The 21950-nt window shown below is 49.2% G+C and overlaps 1 protein-coding gene across 3 annotated transcripts; it reads left to right on the forward strand.

The window, feature by feature from the left end:
* Nucleotides 1-3637: 3637 nt before the first annotated feature.
* LDB1 (LIM domain binding 1) lies at nt 3638-17167 on the forward strand. 3 transcript variants are annotated; one of them, XM_007479125.3, is made up of 11 exons: nt 3638-4061; nt 12053-12155; nt 12338-12382; nt 12485-12560; nt 12822-12924; nt 13043-13215; nt 13518-13640; nt 13734-13817; nt 13946-14069; nt 14643-14785; nt 15420-17167. In XM_007479125.3, exons 1-11 carry the CDS (start codon nt 4037-4039, stop codon nt 15648-15650), a joined length of 1230 nt encoding a protein of 409 aa, XP_007479187.1. In that variant the 5' UTR covers nt 3638-4036; the 3' UTR covers nt 15651-17167. The 3 variants fall into 3 exon arrangements, with proteins under 3 accessions (XP_007479187.1, XP_001369415.2, XP_007479188.1); XM_001369378.5 differs by having other exon boundaries at nt 3639-4061; nt 14643-14791; XM_007479126.3 differs by lacking the exon at nt 3638-4061 and adding an exon at nt 8730-9523 and having other exon boundaries at nt 14643-14791.
* The last annotated feature ends 4783 nt before the right edge of the window (nt 17168-21950 follow it).

The raw sequence follows: 21950 nt of genomic DNA on the forward strand, positions 1-21950 counted from the left end.
GAAGTTTTGTTTTGTTTTTTAAATAGGAGAGTGACTTGGTTAGATTGTGGCACAGATTTTGCACAATTTGTCCATGGTAATTTTTTTGTTCCCAATTGGTTTATTTTTTTAAATAAAATTTTATTTTCAGTTCTGAATTCTCTCCCTTCCCACTAAAAAGGCAAGGAAAAACAAAACCATTATAAATATGTTTAAGTCAAACAAAACAAATTCCCATCTTAACTGTATCCAAAAAAGAAAGAAAAGAAAAAGAAAATATGCCATGATCTGTACTTTTAATTTCATCAGCTCTCTCTGGAGGTGGATAGTACAATTCAACAGGAGTCCTTTGAAATAGGGGTTCCTCATTTTGTTGATTCAAGTTTTCAGGTCTTTCAAAGTTGTTCATCTTGACAATTTTACCATTATTGAATAAATTATTCTCTTAGTTCTTTTGCTCCCTTTACTTGATATCACTTCCTATGTTTTTCTAAAACTAACCACTTCATCATTTCTTATTCTTCATATACCATAATTTTTTTAGCCATTTCCCAACTAATACTCGAGTTCCCCCTCAAGCTCCAATTCTTTGTTGTGGATGATAAATTTAATAGAGAAAAGATTGGAGACAGAGAGAACACAGGCTACTGCTGCAGTCTAGGTAAAATGTACTTGGAGGGGAGAGATTGCTTTAATCTTCATAATGTATTCCCACCCAACCAGGAGGAGCTCAGAGTCAGTTCAAATCCAGTTGCTGATACAAACTGTGACCTTGGGCAAATCTTAAGGTTTTAGGCAACTGAACTATGAATTGCTAAATAGTTTTCCAACTACTTGGGTAAAGGAGTTTTCCTCACTTGAGAGCTTCCTACACTGGTAAAATTTATTGTCCACTCACTCAGAAATTCCTATTGCCCATGTGCCTCCAAAAGGTGAACAGTAAGTAGTTCTGCCCCATCTGCTCTTCTCAGAAAAGCAAGGGTTAGCACCTAAATCTTCTGACTCAAGGCTAGTGAGTGCTTTTTCCTCTATGAGACCATCTTGTCCCCCTTTTGTCAGATTCCAGGCACAGACACAGAAATATCTGGCCTTCGTAACCAACTGGAAGCCTCTTACCTGGTTTAGGGGATGGGGGCAGTGGTAGTTGTCAGGTGGGGGAAATCACCTTGAGATGCTCTCTGTCCCTCCAGGAATCTGACCTGGCTAGTTGGATGAAATGAATAGCCTAAAGGGGAAGGTGATCAGGTGACTATGGGAGTGGAGGCGTTAGGGACAATTTCTCTACCACCATCCCTGGGCCTTTCTACAACTTGACCACTCCTCAATTCTTTATACAAGGTGGGGGGTCAGGAATCTCTTGGAATCAGATTTTGAGAATTGTTGGCTATCAGAGCTAGAAGCAGAACCTTAGGAAACAACTTCATTATAAGAGCCTCTGAAATCAAGAAAGCACTTTGGGATCACAACAATCAAATAGAGACTTCTAGTTAAGGCCTGAGCTTTTCAAAATGGCATAGTTCTAGGGGCAGCTAGGTGGCTCAGTGAATTGAGAGCCAGACCTAGAGATGGGAGATCTTGGGTTCAAATTTGACCTCAGACACCCTTACCACTCTTCTGCCTTGGAACCAATACACAATATTGATTCTAAGACAGAGGGTAAGGGTTTTGTTTTTTTTAATGGCATAGTTCTTCTCTAATATAGTTATGACGCCATGTTCAAAAATGCAGAATTTGGAATTGGAAAAAGATCTTGGAGATCAGCAGCATTGGCACAAGTGCAGAGCCTGCACTGGGGAAGCTGCCCTGTTTCCCCCCAACCCCCCTTCCCAGTGCCTAAGGACATTTTTTGCACGCTCCGCCCCTGGGTCCAACCACCCAAAGCAAGCTCTTTCTCCCTCACTTTTCTCTGATAAAGTGGGGCTCACAGACAGATTGAATTTGCCCTCTGGGCAGTCGAACTCTGAAAAGATTCTCCCTGGAGGCCTAAGGTCTAATTCTTTCTTTTAACTGAGGGGAAAATGTTATTCCCTAAAATATTTGAGGTGGGTTGGGGAAGGGAGAAATTAGAAATTCTAAGGGAAAGTCCATGGTGGGGGATGAGGCTGTGGAGGATGGAGGATGGGGCTCACTTTAATCCAGCCTTCTAGGCCTATGAGATAAGAGTCTAGTTTGAGGAAAGGTGTGGAAGGGCTGATTTAACCAAAGAGGATGTGGGGGAGGGACTGGCTTTGGAAGCAATGTGTCTTCCTTGCCTCCTTACAGGCTCTGACCCCTCTCTTTGGCTAGAGGGAAGGGCCATCCAGATAGGTCTTATTGTGGCACTGCCAAACTCCAGAATTCACCTTGGTGCTGCTCATCTGTTTGCCCCATAGATAACTGAGTTGGCGGTGAGTGAGTCTGTGCATCTGTAAACTGTTACACATCAGTAAGAACCTCTTTCCCCCATCAGGGCCCATGCCCTCCTTAAAGGGGGCGGGGAGGGGGATCATAAAAGGGAAAGCAACCACTATTTCCCAGAGGGCAAGCAAAGGCCTTCCCCCACCTCACCCAGAAGTCAAGGGAAAGGGCAAGCAGCTGAAGACACCCCCTGGAAGGAGGGGGTAGGGTAAGCCAACTCCCCTCTATATACACCTCTGCCCCTCCCCTCTCTCTAATAGGCATTTCCTGTTTATGAAAGTGGGGCAGCAGCTGGACTAGGGACGGGTGGGGGGGGGGGGCTTGAAAGCACTCCCCTCCCAAATGCAGAATCCCCAAGCTATTCCCAGGCACTAGGGCACAGACTGTGCAGACCTGATCTATCTGGGGAAAAGTGGCGGCTTTGGGGGGTTCTGAGGGAAGCCAAGGCACCCCACACTGAGGGATCCGTAGTGACTTTTCATGCCCCCCTCCTCCAACCCCAGAACCTGCCATCTCATCACAGAATCGATGTACTCGAAGATGTACTATCCTAAGACAGACCTGTCTCTCATGCTAGTCCCTGAGGCCAGATCCTGGTGAAATCACACACAGACACACACACTTCTATCAGGTGAGAGGTAGCATCCAGGCCAGGATTTTCCATCAGCTCTAGCCTATGGAATCTCCCATTCCAACCAGCACCCCCCCCCCCACCAAAAAAAAAACAACTAAAACGACGTGGTGCTTTGGGGAAGAAAGGGTAGGGGTTCATTATTAACTCTTTCAGCCCTGGCCAGCCAGGATATAACGGATACCGGGGAGATCGGGGGTAGAGGCTTTCCCTTCCTGCCAGGTACCCAGGCTGACCTTGGTGGTCGTGGGGTGGAGAGGGATCAGCACTGGGCACCGTTCGCTCCTCCTCCCCACCTTCCCCCGGCTCCTCAGCCCCCAAAACTCCAGGTCGCAGGAGGAACCTTCATCTAGTGGAGCTCTCAGAGCATGTTTCCCCCCTCCCCCACCCCTAGTCTAGGTCCCCGTCTCTCCTTTAAAAGCTGCGTCACATGCCCGCTCCCTGAAGCCTCCCCTCCCCAGCTCGGGTCACTTTGACACACACACACACGCACACACGCACACACGAATACACACGGCTCAGTTCTCCCCTCCCACCCGCGCCTCAATTAGCATATTAATAAAGCCCAACCCAGCGGCGCCGGGAAGGCGGGGGAGCGAGGGAGGGAGGTGGGAGGGAGCCAGGGAGCCGCGAGCTAGCGAGGCGGGGAGCGGGGCGCCGGCGCGGGGCCGCCAGCGAGCGGCGGCGGCGGCGGCGGCGGCGAGGGAGCGCCCCAGACACGCACCCGCACACGCGCACACACGCACAGCCTTGCGCGCACACTCGCACACACGCACACACGCGCGTACAGACAGGTCTCCTTCCTGTCTCCTGCCCAGCCTGCAGGCCCCTCGCGCCAGGGGCTGGCGGACCCTGGGGCCGGCGCGGAGGCCGGCGCGGAGGCCGGGGCTCGGACTTGGGCTACGGGCGGCAGCCAAGGAGGAGGCGGAGAAGGAGGAGGAGGCGGCGGCGGCGGCCCATGCCCAGCCTGTCCCCGCGCGCGGCGGGCACCGTGACTCGACTGGGCCCCCCGCAGCGGGCGATGTGAAGATGTCAGTGGGCTGCGCCTGCCCTGGTGAGTGGACACCTCGCCCCCACCCGCCGCAGCAACCCCCCTCCCCCATTTGGTGTAAACTTGCAGGGCTGGGGAGGAGGGGGCTTTTGGTTTGGGGATGTGTGTATGTATGTGTGTGTATATGAATGTTGGGGGAGGGGGCTTAGCCTAGCTGTCCTGGGAAAGGACTTCTTCTCCCCCCCCCCCCGAAAATGCGCAGCAGCCCAGAGGCGCCTGGGGGTGGGGGGTGGAGGGGTGCGACGAGGGGAGGGGGTGGAATTCCCAGAATTCCAGGACATTGACCAATCAGAAGTGGCTTTGGACTTTTGACCCCCCCCCAGGTCATCAGAGAGTTGTGATTGGCCAGCACAGGTTGCCCCCCCCCTACTCCAGCTCTCACTGATGTACTATCCCCTCTGCCTGACCCTGCTCTCTTTCCTCCCTTGGGTACCTGGGGAGGGGGCTGCCGCTGCATTGAAAGAAGGGGGTGTCGTCTGGAGCCCCTCCCCTCTGTGCCTCATTGCCTGTTGCCTGGCACAACTGCCCCCAAGAGGGGGCACCAGTACCCCCACTGGGGGCACCAGTAATTGGGCCTCTGGGCCTTGTTCCTCTGCTTGTGATTCAGAGTGGGGGGCTTGAAATAACTGGGGAGAAGAACCCAAAAAGTAATTTCTGACCTTTTCCCCTACCAAGTAACACTTGGGATAAAGGTGGCTTAGAGGCTATAGAGTTTGCTCAGAACCCATGCCATTTACCATATTCCTCCTGAATATATTCTCCACCTGCCAGGAGTGGCCTGTTAAAGTTTTGGATCTAGGCACCAAGGGGTTCTTTTATGAATAGTCTTAGGAAATGGAGAAAGGATGAAGAGAAGATTTAAGGGGATAGAGGAGGGCTGGCAAAGAAGGATCCCCAGGAAAGTCCCCCCTGCTGCCACCCCAAGATGTCTGGCCTCTGTGGCTGGTTCATACCCTCAGGCTGCCATACCTGAGATATGGAGCCATCCTTTATCCTTCATAGAACCAGTGACCTTTTTTCTTATTTATCAGAATTGAATATAGACCTCCCTGCTGGTGTAGGAGGTGTTGCCTAGAAGAATGATAGTGGCTTTGTCTTAGGGAGACCAAGGGAGCCCTCTCACCTATTATAAGGAGCAGAGGGTGCTGTATCCCACATCAGCCTATTCCCATCTCCCTAGGCAATCTTTGAGTCATATGACCTCTAGGCTACTTAAACATTTAAGGTGCCTGCTATCTCTATAGGGGAGACTAGGCAAAAGGCACCACAAACCTTAATTGAGTTGATTAGGGTCAGTGTTGGAGTTTCATATATTTAAGGATGGTGAATGCCGAGAAACTTATTTCTCCGGGGGGGGGGAGGGGGGGAGTCCTTGCCCCAGCAGAATTTGGGTGATTGTGTAGTAGAAGGAAAGAGACTGTTATCCCCTCTCATGTTGGGGAGATTAGTTTCTTTTCTATACTGGAGACTCCTCCTGACTCTTTCCCCAACCTCTGACCATTTTCTCTACCTAATTCTGGTGACCCCACTGGTATCTTTACTCCTTTTTTATCAGGGAAACCCAGGGCTCAAAGTAAAGGAGGGAGGCTAAGGATAAACTCATGAGTCTTGTTGCTGGAATCTTTCTCCTCTTTCCTTTCCCCTCTCTTCCTCTCCCTTTCTACCTAGCCTAGGGAAGGGGTGAGATGGCTGAGAGCCATCATTGCCACTTTGCCACCAGGAGGGGATAGAGTCTTGTAGGGTATGCCAGTCCCAAGGCTGTAGGGCCTGCATCCTACTGTACTGGACACATGTGGCTGAGAAAGGTTATTAGAGGACACATTTGTGTTTTCCCTAAGTGTGAGTATGTGGTAGAGAAGACCAGAGAGAAGAGTCAAGCCCTTTCCATTGGTGTCTTGAAAACTATCAAAGAGGAGAGTTATAGGTTAGACTTTAGAGAGGGCCTGAATTGACAGGTGGCCAGAAAGAATGATCTGGGAGCAGGGGAATAAGTGGGACCTGAGTATTGCATTTTATGACTCTTCAGACCTAGAGACCAGAAGACAAGGGATTAACCTGTTTGGGGCATAAGCAGACAGGAAATATATACCCAAATAAATATTGGCTGAAAAACACAATGTACAGAGACATGTATAAACATACATCATGTGGAAGTGGATGCAGGGAAATTCATGCATGGAAACACACAAAGAAATATTTGCTCTTTGCTGCCTTGGAAGTACCTGGGCCCTGGAGAGGCCTTCAGCACCCAAGTTCCCAGGCTGGGCAGACCAGGTTTGGTCGCCTTCGGAAGCTTCCTCCTCCTTTGTGTGCATACGTAGGTCTGTGTCTCCGACTCCTCCTCCCTCCCCCAGCACAGCAGAGACAGCACATGCCCCACACATGTGACTGAGAGGAGCCTGGGAGACTTACATAGCGAGCACACACACACAGAGCACACACCAAGGCATAGACACCCAGACATGAGCACACAGGCACAGGCAAAAACAGAAGCACGCACATGAAGAAGGAACTAAAAACATTGACTAGAGACCCCTTCCTCCCTGCAGCTTAGCCCCCTGCAGTGGTCAGGAGGGGGGGAACCCTGGGAAGCATGTTCCCTAGTCAGTACTCTGGGGTGGTGATATCTGCCCTATAAGGGTTAAGATGGGGAGTAAGGGAGGAGGAGGCTGAGGCCAAGGCTGGGCGCCAGGGAGAGGGGATGGCAGAGTGCCAGGCCAGCGGGAGGCTGGGTGAAGACAAAGGAGAGAGGGGGCTGGGGTCAGGGCAGCCTAGGGGCCCAGGTAGGGGGCGGGAGCTGTGGGTACCAGACTCCTGCCTAATAGCTGGGGGTTAAGGGGGGATGAGGGGAGGTCGATCATCCTCCTGCCCTTTACCTTGGCGCTTGAGGTTCTTTAATCCCTCTATCCCTCTTTCCTTTCCTCTGTCTCTAATTTTGTTTTCATTTTTGCCCCTGTCTCTCCTGATGCAATGTTAGATTGGGGTGGAGGAACTGGAGGCTGAGTGGGGGGCTAAGTTTTTTGATAATGTGCCAAAAGTACCTCTCTTTTCCCCTTCCTGGTTATTTCTGAGCTCCTGAATGGGCCCCATGGGAGTGGGGGTGGGGGTGGTAGCAGCTGAGGGGGCTGGGCTTGCAGCACAGAGGCTCTGGAGGGATGAGGTTAGGTGGGAAAGAGTGGGCTGTGGGACAAGCTGCCCCTTGTGTGGTGCTATCACAGACATATAAGGTAGCTGGCTGGCTATGGCCGCATAGAATGCAAGGATTTGGGGGGAATGAGAGGTCTCTGTACTCTGAAGTAAGAGCCAAAGGAACTATCTATTCCCAGCTCTACAACTCTGTGTGTGACCTTAGGCAAGTCACTTCTTTGGTCTTTGTTTCACCCACCTATAAGATGGGGGTGATAGTACCTGCTTGATGGTTCTGTGAAAGGCCCATACAGATAATGGATTGGCAAACCTGCTTTGGCTCTAAAAGTTAGGAGTCACTGATGATTCCTTCAGCCTGGGGCCCTAGTGCTAAAAGCTGTGGGTATCAGGAGGATGCCGCGCTAAGGCATGTAGATTGCAGGACAGGTTGTGGGCATCACTGGGTCAGTAGGTAGGGAGAGCCCTCTCTGGCAGGTTGCCTGGTAACTCTGAGGGATGTTGTGAGTTGGGGGGGAGTGGGATTGAGTACTTCACTTGATCTGGGTGGGGAGAGAATTGCAGAGGACACCGTTCTGAATATTGTCCCCCAAATCCCAAGGGATTACAGAATCACAGATTCTTGGCATTTTGGAGATCTAGTTAAAACCCTTAGTTTGTGCCTCCTTAAAGGGGTGTGTGTGTGTGTGTGTGTGTGTGTGTGTGTGTGTGTGAGTGAGTGAGATGGTTTGCTCTGAAGTAGGGGGGTAGCACATCCCAGACTGCCTCGAAACAGGCACACTCTCTTTCCTGTTCTGCCTCACCCTCCAACCAGTGACCTGCCCTTCTGGCATCCTAGTACCATCACAAGCTCCTGGTGTGAGGGGTCATGCTTGGGCAGGTCCCTTGGCGGCTGCACTAACCAAAGGAGGAACCTATGGGAGCTGGGAGGGGTGAGCCCATGGGGCAGGAAAGAGATGACATGGAGTCTAGAAAGATGGAACTAGGGGCCTCCTTGGGTTGGGTCCTGGAAACTGGGAGTCCTGAGGGGGAAAGTGTTTTTAGGGCCCAGTTAGAACTTGTATGGGGCCCAAAACCAACAAAATATAAGCCCTTTGGGGCCTCCTCTCATTCTGAGTTTGGGGGAAGAGGATGAACCCCCTCCTCAGCCCTAAGACTCAACTTCCGTCTTCCCACAAGGCCGGGACCAGGGGAGCCAGTCCCTCCGGGGGGAGGGGGGGGCCTGTTGACTGCTTCAGCCTTGCTGGACAGTGAGGTTTGTTGCTCTTCTGAGCCCTTCCTCTGCCCTCTTCATAGTCATTTTCATCTCTTCTTCCCTCTTGTCTTGTCTTTTTTTTTCCTTTTCTGTTTCTCTCCTAGTCTTTCTCTCTTTTGTTTTTCTCAGCCCAAGCAGTCCCTCCCTCCCTCCTTCTTCCTCTTTCATGGGAGAGGAGAGGAGGCAGAGGGAGCTGGGGGAGGGTGGAGCCAGCAGGGTCCAGCTCCACCCTCCTCCGGCCCTGGGGCCTCTTTTCTGAGAGACACTGGGAAGGAGGGAGGGAAGGAGAGAAGGAGAGGGGGGGAGGGAGAGAGAGAGGGAGAGAAGAGGAGAGGAGAGAGAGGGAGGGAGGGAGGGAGGAAGAGGGATAGGGAGAGTGAGTGAGCGAACGAGGGAGCAGGCGGGCGGCGGGCTGGTTGGAGGGGGGCGGGAGGTGTGTGTGTGTGTGTGTATCTATCTATGTGTGACCGTGTCTGTGTGAGTGAGTGTTGGAGCTGAGCTGTGACTCCCCGGAGCCCCTAACAGAGGGGCCCTGCAGGCCTGGTCAGCAGGGAGGGGAAGTGGGTCGAGCCGAGCCACTGGTGGCGGCGGGCTGCTTGGAGGCAGAGGCAGAGGCAGAGATCAGCGGCAGCAGGGAGGAGGAGAGGAGGAGGAGGAGGAGAGAGAGAGAGAGAGAGAGAGAGGGAGAGAGAGAGAGGAGTGCAGAGCAGAGCGAAGCGGTGGCCATTGTTGAGGGAAATCTTGCAAACAAAGAGAGCTCCCTGCTCCCCGCGGCCTCCTGGTAGCCCCCTGCCCCCAGGGCCAGCTCCCCAGACCCCTGGCCCAGGGCCCCTTGACCCGAGGAACTTTCTTCCCTGGGCTGGAACCCATTGTGCCTGGTGCTTGGGGGTGTGGGAGCTTTTGTGTGGCTGGGCTAGCCGGGCCCTGCCGTCCCTCTGCTCCTCGGAGAGTAGAGCAGAGCTGGCCAGAGAGATGAGCAGCTGAGTACCCCCACCCCCACCCTGCTGGCCCTTTCCCTGCTGAGAGCAGCACCCACCACCCCACACTGTCCCCTCACTTCTCCCAGGTAAGTCCCGGCAGGCCTAATTGTGGGGGGATATGGGAGGGAAAGAGGTCTGGTCCTGCTGGGACATAAGATCTTTCCTCCTAGGGCTAGGCCTCATGACCTCTGGCCTGTGGGGGGGGGGGGAAGAGGGCTGTCAGGCTAATTCCTATAGAATTGACTGTAGCTAGAGTTGCACCCCCTCTTCTTCCCTACCCCTATACCCTGAATCTTGGTCCCAGAAAAGTTTTCTAGTTCTGCCTTTTGCTTTCTTAGTACCTACTCTGGTCTAGGAAAAGGTGAAAGGGAATTTAGGCCTAAGATCAACATTGAGGGTCCCCAACCTTTTGGACTGACCAAACCCATTCCTCCATTCCCACTCCCTCCTCCCCCTCCAGGCCTTCAAAGCTTGGTTCACCCTTTTCTTTCCTATTCTGGCTAGTGAGAGGGTCGGGAGTTACAGGGACAGATGGTCTGTGTGCTTTACCCCCACCAGGGATTCCCCTCCCTTCCCCCCACCCCCTTGGACTGGGATGCTGGGAATTGCTGTGAGCCTGGTAGGGTCAGCAAGTCTGAGGTTGTGCCCATTATCCAAAGGTGGGGACAAAAGTCCATCCTGAAGGTTCCCTTTAATTCATTTCCCACCATTTTGTATTTGGGGGCATCTCATCTTGCCCTTTCTCCTCTTGCCAGCCCCCCCCCCCCTACTAAGTAAGTAGGTGTATGTTCTTCTCAGTTCACAAGTAGAAAAACTGGTCCCTTGAGCACTCTTTCAGAGAGTGAGTCCTGGGAATCCTTTCTCCCCTGAAGTCCTAATGGAACTAGGAAGGTAGTTGGGGTGAATTTTGCCTGGATATTCCACGAGGGCTTGGGGCTAGAGATCTTGACTACTTGGTTTGTATCCGAGTCCTGGCTCTGGTGCTTCATGTTCTGTGAATCCTGGACCTGGATCAGAGCCTTTGCATACCTGTTTCTTCTGAAGTAGAGAGCAGCCTTCAAGGAGGGTGGCAGGAAGAGTTGTAAAATGGTGGAATCTGGGTGTCTAGTACTCTATCCCCTTCTGGAGCAACCTACCTTGGCCAGACTAGCTTATGGCAGCGTGTGCATACTCTGGGTTGTGTTAGGAGCATGTCGTGGGGGGAGGGGAATGGTGCTCATGCCTCCCGTACCCTGCTCCTGCCCAAGGCTGCCCTGTTCCACCTGGCGTTAGACATGTTGGGGCGAGCTGGGTACAGAGGCAAGGTGTGTGAACATATGTACACAGGCAGACACAGTATCGGACCTGCACAGGCCTGGGGGACCATGGAATGTGCCGTTCCCTTCTAAGATCTTGCCCTGGGCTCGGATAGGGGCTAATAGAATCCTTTCCCCACCAGTACACACAAGGTTTGCTTTGCGAAATAGTGGAAAGGAACTTGGGATTATCTTGGGGCACCCCCTTCCTTCTCTAGAAACAGATAGACTCCTCACAGACACAGCCAGATGAAGAGTAGGATTTAGGGAGTTGAGAGAGAGACTCAGAACTCCTGGGCCAAGCAGCCTTAGCTCTGGACCATTGGGAGATGAACATTGCAGCTGTGAAAGTGAGCCCAGGGGCAGTTGATGTCTTAGAAGTGACCAGACTGTTGGTCTGAGAACCAGTGTTTCTCCTCTTACCCTGTGGCCAAAATGTATAGTTATCTGGGGATACTTGCTCTTCTCCCAGTCCTCCCTTTCACCTAAGGAAGATGCTAACCAGCATCATGCAGGTCTTTGGGAAAATCCCCTCCATTTACATACACATCTACACCTAGATCTGTTCTACCCATTGCTAAGACTTTGAGGTACCCCTCCCCCATGACTCAAGCCTAAGTATTCCTATTTGTAGGATGGGAAGGCTCTCAGTGGAGACAGTTTTAGAAGAGAAGGGGTTAAGGCTAAGTCCCTGGCTTGGGGTCGCACCTGCCCTGGGTGTAGTGGACTGATTGGGACTGATAAGAGAAAGGCAGTTGAGGGGGGAGGGGGAGACACAACTGTTTATCTGGTGGGTGGAGACAGAAGAGGTTCCCCTTTGCTGCCCAGGGAAGGGATGGGAAGGGCCAGGACTTTCTAGGCTCCCTCTCCAAGTGTCCTCCTTTAGATAGTGGTGGGGTAAGACTAGGGATAACTCAGGCTTATCTCTTGATGAAGGGGTTGGTGGCACAAGAATAAGATTCTCTCCCTTTCCCCTACCCGTCTATTCATCAAAATAAACATGAAGGCACAAGTTGCTCTCTTTATTTCACCACAACCGCTTTGTAATATGGTGGGGAGGGGGCATAGCCTTCATGTCAGAGTTGGTGTGTAGGCATGAATGTGCTGAGCAGTGGCATGTTCTTGGAAGCTCCTCTCCCCAGGGTGTGGAGGTCAGGGTTGCTATGTGTGACTGCTTATTTTCTAAACTCAGGTGTCTCTCATTTGCAGAGTAGGGGTCACAGAGAGGGTTCGGTAAAGAGGAACTGAGAGCCAGATGGAGTCCTAAGCTTCTCACTCACTGTTCAGATCCCCCCTCTGAGTGTAGTCTCCTCTCCCCAGGTTGTTCCTCAAAGTCATTCAAGCTGTACTCACCGAAGGAGCCCCCGAACGGCAACGCCTTTCCTCCCTTCCACCCGGGCACCATGCTGGATCGGGATGTGGGGTGAGTGTCCTAGCCACACTGCTACCTTCAGACCCTAAATCCCCTGTCTTCCCCCAGGTCCCATTTTCTTTAGGCTAGTCCTCTTAGCTTCTTTTGCTGAAGGTTTGTTGGGGGTAGTAGAGGCTGTGTGGTACACTTCATTCCTCACTTCTGTATTTTCTTATGGCCTCTTTTTTCCACAGCCCAACTCCCATGTACCCGCCTACATACTTGGAGCCTGGGATTGGGTAAGAGGCTGGTGATGGGAATGATCTGATTTTGGGAAAGGGATGGGGAGACCGAATGAGTAGGGGAGCTGGGGGGACAATCCTGACCTTCCCACCCTGTAGGAGGCACACACCATATGGCAACCAGACAGACTACAGAATATTCGAGTTAAACAAGCGGCTACAGAACTGGACAGAGGTATGTCTAGGGGTAGTGGGTAGGATGGGGTTATGTGTATGAGAGAAAAGGTTGAGGATGGGGAGCTGGGAGGTGACACGAGTTTAAGGAGGGGAGTGATTAGAAATGGGAACCACTTGTGTCAGAAGGCTTTTTTACCTCTGTTAACCTACTAGCTTCTAAGAGTCCCTTCCCCAGTTCTTAGGGGTGGCAAAGATTTCCCTACCCATGGCAAACCTGGAAACCTCTTAGATCCTAGTGACCTTTTCCTATCCTCTGCAGGAGTGTGACAATCTCTGGTGGGATGCTTTCACAACTGAGTTCTTTGAGGACGATGCCATGTTAACCATCACCTTCTGTTTAGAGGATGGACCAAAGAGATATAGTGGGTATCAGAACCTTGGTATGGAATTGTATCTTCCCTTAGATTTGCTCCTCTTAGGTGTGGGGGCAGTGCAATGGTGGGTTCCTTTCATCCTGAGGAGTCTGTTTTATCTCTGCAGCTATTGGACGGACCCTGATCCCACGCTACTTCCGTAGCATCTTTGAGGGGGGTGCCACAGAGCTGTACTATGTGCTAAAGCACCCTAAGGAAGCCTTCCACAGCAACTTTGTGTCCCTTGACTGTGACCAGGGCAGCATGATCACTCAGCATGGCAAGCCCATGTTCACCCAGGTCTGGGGAATGTGGGGGTGTGGGGGTGTGGGTGTGGGGGTATGGGAGACAGGGACAAGAAAATAAATACGAATTCATAAGACAGTATAGTGATGCAGATGATGTTGTAGCCTGTTAGGCAGGTAGTGTGTGTATATGATCTGGTGCCCCTTCTGCTTTAACGATCACCTACACAGATAACTCACCAGGTGATCTGGAGAGAATCTAAAAGAGGATTAGTTCTTTGAAAGGAGTCAGATATATCTTTGTGTGTATGGAGGGGAGGAGGTTGGAGGGCAGGTTTGTGACAAGTATGTCCTCAGGTATGTGTGGAAGGCCGGCTATACCTGGAGTTCATGTTTGATGACATGATGAGGATAAAGACATGGCACTTCAGCATCCGGCAGCATCGTGAATTTATCCCTCGAAGTATCCTGGCCATGCATGTGAGTCCTGGGAGGGAGGCCTCCTGGAATGGGAGAACTTGGTGCCATGCTTTGGGATATTTGACTATTTTCCCCCATCTTCACCTTCTCCAGGCTCAGGACCCCCAGATGCTGGATCAGTTATCCAAGAACATCACTCGGTGTGGATTGTCTAATTCCACTCTCAACTACCTCCGAGTGAGTTAGCATCCACTGCGCTGAGGCTGTACACCATTTCCCCACCCCATCCCATTTCTCAGCCTTTTCAACTGGTTAAGAACTGGCTTATCTAGTTCTGACTTCCCCTCCTACTCTTGTGCTTCCAGCTCTGTGTGATCCTTGAGCCCATGCAGGAGCTCATGTCCCGCCACAAGACTTACAGCCTCAGCCCTCGTGACTGCCTCAAGACCTGCCTCTTCCAGAAGTGGCAGCGCATGGTTGCACCCCCCGGTAAGTTCCTCCACCTCAGTATATGTGGCTCTTGCTCCCATGCCTCAGAAAGTTTGTGATTTCATCATTGTAGGTGCTCTCTGTTCCCCTGGTAACAGGTGGCCATTCCTTCCTGTTTTGGACACAGGTTCCTGAGTTCCTGTGACCAAAAAAAATCATTCCCTAGTATTCAACCTAGTGATGATTTTCTCCAGACTTTAAATCTCCTCCAGTTTAAATCAAAAGTCTTTCTAGCTTGGGAGCCAGCTCTCCCCTGGCATAGCCTTCAGGAACCCAAGTTCATCTCTTCTGGTATCAAAATAGAACTTGGGATTCCTCCCAAGACTGACTCCCTCAGAAGTAGATGACTCTTGAGCTCTTACCTCCTTGCACCTTGGAGAACCCAGGTCTTTCTCAGCCAGAGATAGAGAGGGCTCTCTTTAGGTGCCAGCAGTGATAGCTGGGCCTTGACTTGAGGTTTTTTATTCCACTAAAGCACAGAATCCCAGAGCTGAAAAGTTTCCCAGGGTTAGCTCATTCAGTGACGCTTCAGCCTGGTCTCATCCACTTCTCATTCTCTTTCTGTTTCTGCAGCGGAACCAGCACGGCAGCAACCAAGCAAGAGGCGGAAACGGAAGATGTCGGGTGGCAGCACCATGAGCTCAGGGGGCGGCAACGCCAACAACAGCAACAGCAAGAAGAAGAGCCCTGCCAGCACCTTCGCGCTCTCCAGCCAGGTACCTGTAAGCATCTCGGCTTCTCTTCTCTTCTCTTCTCTCTGGCCCCCTCAGGAAGCTCCACCCTCCCCTCCTGGGGTGCAGTGACTCCAGTTGTGGACTTAGGGACACACAGGCATATGGAAATATGGGATGTGGGGACACACACATGCAAGGACACCTAGTCACACACATGGAAGCAGATGCACACTCACTTGGCCACCCCACCTAGGTCTGTGGCCTCTTCCCTCTCCCTAGGACATACAGACTTGTGTTTCGAGGGGCCCCTACCATTGAGATATATCTGGGTATAGATGTCAGGGACTTGGGGAACCTGAACATATGTTAGAGAAGCATCAGGGATATTGAGGAAGGTCAGAGGTGTTGGGGTTAAAATGAAGGGACTAGAGGTGAATGTTGGGGAATGGAGATAAGGATATGAGGAAGGAGATCAGGGTTCTTGCAAATGTGGGAAATCTGGGGAATTTGGGATTAGTTGGGGTCCCTACAGATTTGGGGGGTGGATTATTGGGATCTTTTGGGTCTATGGGAAAGTTGGGGTCCGGGGGTGGGTCAGGATCCCTGTGGGTGAGGGCCTGCTGGGGCCAGGCATGCCGCTGCCCCGATTATGTTTGGGGACCTCCGCCGCTCTCAGGATGTGATGGTGGTGGGGGAGCCCACCCTGATGGGCGGGGAGTTCGGGGACGAGGACGAGCGACTCATCACCCGTCTGGAGAACACACAATTTGATGCGGCCAACGGCATCGACGACGAGGACAGCTTCAACAACTCCCCAGCGCTGGGTGCCAACAGTCCCTGGAACAGCAAACCCCCCTCAAGCCAGGAGAGCAAGTCGGAGAACCCCACATCTCAGGCCTCCCAGTAAGGGCTCCACCTGCCCACCCTGGGAGCAGAGGGAGGACCAGCATCCCAGAGACTGAGCCTACAGCTGTCCATCTACCTGCAGGAGGGACTGGAAAGTCAGGGGAATGGGGAATGGTCAGCCTCCAAGAAATGTCTGGATGTTCCCCCAGAGCTGTGGTACCCCTGATGCTTGGTTTCTGCTCCCCTAACCTCCACCCCTGTAGAGCCCAGGGGCAATGTTCCTATGCCCACTGCCCTTAGGGACTCATTTGGTGGCCGGGATGAACTGCCCATCCCCAACTCTGGGGTGGAAGAGGGGACTGGCCACAAGGCCTTTTTCCACCCTCTTCTTTCCCTGCCCTCCTCAGACCCCAGCCTCCTTCCCCTCCAGCCAAGGGGCTAAGCTCTGCTCCCTCCTACCACCTTCTATCCTCGACTTTTTAAAAAACAATAATATTATTAAAAATGTAAGTTTAAAAAAAAGTTCTCCCAATCTCTCCCCCTTCTTCCCTCCTCCCCGTGTTAGGTTCAGCACCCCTGTCCCTCTGCTCCTATTCCACCTCCAGGCAGGCAGGAGCCTGGGCTGGGCCGTTTTATACCTTTTGAGCTTCAGACCAAGGAGACACTGGCCATCATCTCTTCCCTCCTCCTGGAGATGGCTGGAAAGGGAAGGGGTGGACCTCTCTAGCCTTTTTCCAACCCCTCAATAGTAAACCAAGTACTGTGTCCTGCCTACTCCCTAGGCCTTCATCTTTCCTTCTTTGTACCTAGTGCTTGTGAATGGCCCAGAAATCCTCTCTTCTCCCCACTCCCCACTCCCCCTACCCCTACACACCCTGTGTCATCTTCTAACTTAAATCCCAGAGCAGTGGTGGTGGGAAGGACCCTGGGGGCTAGGGTGCCTACAAGGGTTCCTCCTAAGGGATGGGGATGAGGGGCATGTGTTTGTCACTGTGTTTTACATTTTGTCTCTGTTGGGAGGGGAGGGGAAGTATGGGATTGGGGGAAGATCTTGACACCACACCCACCCACCCTGATCCAACCATCTCCAGCTCCTTCCAGGAGAGGGGAAGGAAGGGATGCCTATAATTAACTGGGGTGGAGCCACTAGGTGGCATCCTGAGTCAACTTTTAGGGAGAAATAGTGTCCATTATCTCCTTGAGTTTGGGGGTACAACTGAGCCCAATTTGGCAATAGGGTCTCCATCCCCCAGTACCTTGTACTGCCCTCACATACACCTACACACAACACATACTTTACAGGAGGGAAGATGAAGAGATGGGGGTTCTCAACCCTGTTTCCTAGATGGGCAAATGGAGACCTCTGGGTCCCTTCTGCCTTCAGCCACCTCCTTCCATCTCCAGTGATTCCTACCCATCCCACACAGCCAGCTCAGAGCAAAATATAGCAGAGCTGGAGGGAGCAGGGGTGGGAGAGAGGGACCCCCATTCCTAGCTCCCCAGCTGTAATACCTTTTTTTGTTTTGGCCATTTGAGTCCTGTATGGTACCGATCAATAAAAAAGACTTTTCGGTTTGACTCTGTCCTGACTGGTAACTGACACTGCCAACAGCACCACTCAATCCCTTTCTAACCTCTCCTTGACCCAAGAACTTCCAAGAAAAGCCCCACTGATTCTTCAAATTATTAGTCCTGTCTCACCCATTCTGACTTCCACAGCTGTATGCACTCATTTTCTCAACTTTCATCTCTTTGAAACCCATCCTGCCAGCTTACACTCGTCTTTGGAGCCTACCAAATCACCATGACCTCTTCCACAAGGAGGACCTCTTCCCCCATGTACTCATATTCCATTTCTCCATCTCTCTCATCCCTTCTTTGTCTCCTCCCCTGTCTTCCCACTAATCCATCTATTAGCCTGATTGAAGCCCTTCTCTTTACTTCAATTCATTGTGACCTTTAATTCTGCCCCATGACCTATGAAATTAGATCCTTACCTTCGAATTCACACCTGAGACTTTTCCCCCAACTGTAACTTTTTGGGGGCCGGCAGAGAAGGAAGCCTTTTTCTCCTCTCAATATAACTAAGGCCCTAGGAAACCTGGAGGTGGTCACAGGAGTTAAATTCCAAATTTGATGGGGGTAGAGGGCTGCGACATGACTTACAACTAGGGTCAGCCTCACTATGCGAGCAGGTAGTGAGGCTTTGTTCCTGGGCAGATGGTGGTAAGGTTTGAGGAAAGATTATGTTGGCTGGGGAGGAATAAATGTGGACCAGAGGTAATTATTACTCTTCCTTCCCCAAAGAAATTATCTCTTCATCCCAAGCTCTAGCAGCAAAACTTGGATGTAGGAAGTCTAAGCAAGCCTTTGTACCCAGGGGAGGAGACAGGGACACAAAGATATGGTCACTGGAACCCAAAAGCATACACAACTACAAGCTATTCAATACTGTCCTGAAATGACCAGGAAAGAAGGCGTTTGGGGATTTACTGGAGGGGACTTGAATTTAGAAGGACTGTATTGTGTCTCTTTATCCAGCATAGTTTAAGGCTTGGTGGGGAAGATGAAGGACAGGAGTGAGTCTTAGGGCTAGAAGTGATGTGTAAGGCTAAAACTTAGTTTGGCGAATCAAAAGAAAATCCTGGGAGCAAATAGTCAACAAGTCTGTAAAAGGACTTCTTTAGATAGAGGGATAGAGCTATCTCTACCAAGACATGGACTTCCACTACAGAGAATTTCATGACTGAAAAGGATTAGAGAAACAGTAGAGGGAGGCCAAGGAGAGTTTAAGCAGATGACTACCTAGTCCTACTAGACTGATCTATGAGAAGTGAGTGAGATGAGATAGAGAAGGAACTAAGTGGACAGTAATAGGATCTGAGGTTGGGAGGTGAAGGAAGAAGAAAACCCAGGAGAATAGAGAAATGTGAGTCTGGCAGCAAACTAGGGACCCATAGCAGCTCCCAGACCTTTCCAATATTTATATTATGGTTCCTTCCTTCTGGGGTCTCACAAATGGGATTGTGGGGTGTTAACCTAAAAATGTTGGTGTGATTCAGGCATAGATGAGAGAGGCTACACCCTCAATGCTGTGCACCACAGACTTGAAGAGTGTCCTAGCTGAGTAGGAAAATAACTGAAAAGGTGAGGGTCCCTGACAACAATTACCAAAAAAAATCTGAATACTGTACCTCAAAAAGCCAAAACAGAACTGCCCAGATCTATTCGAACCAGAGAACAAAGTCAAAACAAAGATAATCTATTGAATATATCCCAATAGAAACCCCAAATTGAAAACACTCAGGAGCATCATAGCCAAAGTCCAGAGCTTCCAGTTATGAAAAAAATACTGAATGATAATAAAAAAATATATTGAAATGCCAAGGAACCAAGTCAGGTTCTTGCAAGATTATATGTACTGTAACTCTTCTAAAGGATGGGCATCTTAGAATATGATAAACCAAATGGCAAAAAAAAAGAAAGAAAAGAAAAAGTCTTACAATTAAGAATAACTTGAATACAATCTTGAGGGGAAAATAAAGAATAAATAAAATAGAGGACTTTTAAACGTTGCTGCTAAAAAAGACCAGAGCTAGGCAGAATCTGAAATACAAACAAAGACAATAAGAGGATTAAGAAGCAAAGAACTAGAAGGAGATGCCCATCAATTGGGGAATGATTGAATAAATTCAGATGTATACATGTAATGGAATATGATTGCATTGTAAAAAAAATTGAAAAGTATATATTCAAAGAAACCTGGGAAGACATAAACTGCTAAAGAACTTAAGAATGAAGGGAACATAGCTAGAAGAACAATTTAAACAATGTGATAATGTAAAGTTGGAGAGGATATGAAAAAATGGGGACATATACATTCTTGGTGGAGCTATGAACAGATCCAATAATTTTGGAGAGCAATTTGGATGTGTACCCAGAAAGCTATAAATCTGTATTCCCAAGGAAATCAGGAAGAGAGGAAAAGAACCTATATGTTCCAAATAATTTATAACAGCTCTCTTTGCGGTGGCAAAAAACTGGAAATTGAGGGGATGCCCTTCATTTGGGAATGGTTAAATAAATTGTGGCATATGATTATGATGGAATACTACTGTGCTATAAGAGAATGAGCAGACTAGTTTAAAAAACACAAACCCTTAGAACTACAAGGGATAATGAACAGCAAAATGAGTAGAACCAAGAGAACATTACATACCGCTATAGATTTAATACTTGAAGAATGACTTCTGAATGTCACCTCCAGAGAACTAACTGAAAAAGAGAAACATGAAAAATACGTCAACTTGGAAAAATGCAGTACCACTAAAATAGTCATAAAACCAAATCTTTAATCGGGAACAAGACTGGTCCTTAATAATCCGCTACTACACAGAGCCCATCACTAAATACCACACTAATTCAAAACTCTGGGGCTCTGGGCATAGTTATTGTATTGATTCTATGATGGAAGGTAAGATTTGTTTTTTTTTTAAAATAAATAAATACATTTTTTATAAAGGGGTTTAAAAAAGTATTTGAGGTACATACAGTATAGATCAGATATGGGACAGGTAATGGAAATGCTAAGCAAAAAAGACTCAGTACTAATAAGCAGAATAATTTAAAACAGCATTCAGTAACAGTATATCAGTGCTAGAAGGCTAATATCAAACCTCATCAAAACATAAAGAATCTTGCAGGCCTACTTAATTGGGCATTTTAAATTTTACACTATCCAAAAAAACTAGTACATGTCTACCAGTAAAATGGCGAGGCTTATGTCAATTGTCTTGTTGGCTACTGTTTTTTTTTTTTTTTTTACAAAAAGAGCCAGAGTAGTTGCCAAGGATTCCTTTCTTGTAGCCATTCCTAACTGGACATCTTGAATTTATAAAAAGTAGACATGTTCATCTCTGGATTGATACCCATTCACTTGAGACCAGGAAGAAACAAATCCAAAGAAAGGGCAACCAGGGGTCAGGTACAAGCTGAAAAGACCAGAGCTGGCTGGAATCTGAAATGCAAACACAGACTTTTAAGAGGAACTTAAAAAGCAAAGAACTGGAAGTTGGGTTTCTGTGTACTAACTGCCACAAAGGCATGGTCACCATGATGCTGGGATGACTTAAGCTTTCTTATTCTTCACTGAGGGTCTCAGTTATATACTACCTAGAGAGTGAAAGAGAGAGAGTGAGCTAGAAAAGAGAAACTATCTCTTCTATTAACTTTGCCTGGTATCAGGAGGCAGAGAAGAACCAAGGGACTATTTGGAGTTTGTCATGTCATACCAAAAACACGTTTTTTGGCACTGAAGCACTCCAATGTCACAATGAGGTTTCAATGCTGTCAACTGAAACCTGGAATGACAACTGAGCATAGTCCACAGTTCCTCATGTTTCAGATTGGAGAGGGAGAGTATAGGGGATCTAATAAGAGACTCTTCCTTCACTTTATGGCCCCTCCAGGACAATATCTTTTATGTGTCTTAACATTATTTTGGTGGTCAGGGGAGGGCTGGTGGATAGTGACAGTAATGCAGAACAGAAGAAACAAAGCATCAAGTGAAACATTTTTAAAATATGCAAAAGAGTTCAGAAGAGGAAATAGAAGTAAAGCCCTTTTGCAATTATTGTGTTAAATTTATACTAAAAAAAACAATAACAATAGAATTGGGGGCAGCTGGGTGGATCAGTGGATTGAGAGAGTCAGGTCTAGAGATGGGAGGTCCTAGGTTCAAATTTGGCCTCAGAAACTTCTTAGCTATGTGTCCCTGGGCAAGTTCCTTAATCTCCATTGACTAGCCCTTACTGCTCTTCTGTCTTGGAACCAATACACAGTATTGATGCTAAGATGGAAGGTAAGGGTTAGAAAAAAACACTATTACAATAGAATCCTCTTTCTCTTCTTAATATATTAACATGTTAATGTTAAGAGCATAATATGAGAAATTTAATTTTTTTTAAATGAGAGTAATTTAAAAAGGTGAGGGACCATTTGTCAGATCCAGAGGTCTTAAGAAAATGCCCTGCCCCATCCCATCTCCCATCTTCTACCCTCACTATAGAATGGGAAGACTTCTTCACAGGCAGGAGAGGAAGGGAGGGAAGTGGGAAAGAGATAGGGTGAACTGGGGGCTTTAGGCTTTTACCTAATGCCATGATATCATTGATTAGCCAACTTTTTGCCTCTCTGATGTAAATCTTGAAATTTCTCAGACTTGTGAATGTGTTTTTTTTTTAAATATATTTTATTTGATCATTTCCAAGCATTATTCATTAAAGACATAGATCATTTTCTTTTCCTCCCCCCCACCCCCCATAGCCAATGCGTAAATCCACTGGGCATTAGATGTTTTCTT

The sequence above is a fragment of the Monodelphis domestica genome, chromosome 1 (assembly GCF_027887165.1).
Source record: "Monodelphis domestica isolate mMonDom1 chromosome 1, mMonDom1.pri, whole genome shotgun sequence".
Classification (NCBI taxonomy): domain Eukaryota; kingdom Metazoa; phylum Chordata; class Mammalia; order Didelphimorphia; family Didelphidae; genus Monodelphis; species Monodelphis domestica.

Excerpts from the sequence above, each read along its gene's own strand:
- LDB1 (XM_001369378.5), top strand. The coding sequence starts at position 4,037 with ATGTCAGTGGGCTGCGCCTGCCCTG. Across the intron at positions 4,062-12,052 it reads AGTGGGCTGCGCCTGCCCTG|GTTGTTCCTCAAAGTCATTC; the intron begins GTGAGTGGACAC and ends TCCTCTCCCCAG. Across the intron at positions 12,925-13,042 it reads GGATGGACCAAAGAGATATA|CTATTGGACGGACCCTGATC; the intron begins GTGGGTATCAGA and ends TTATCTCTGCAG.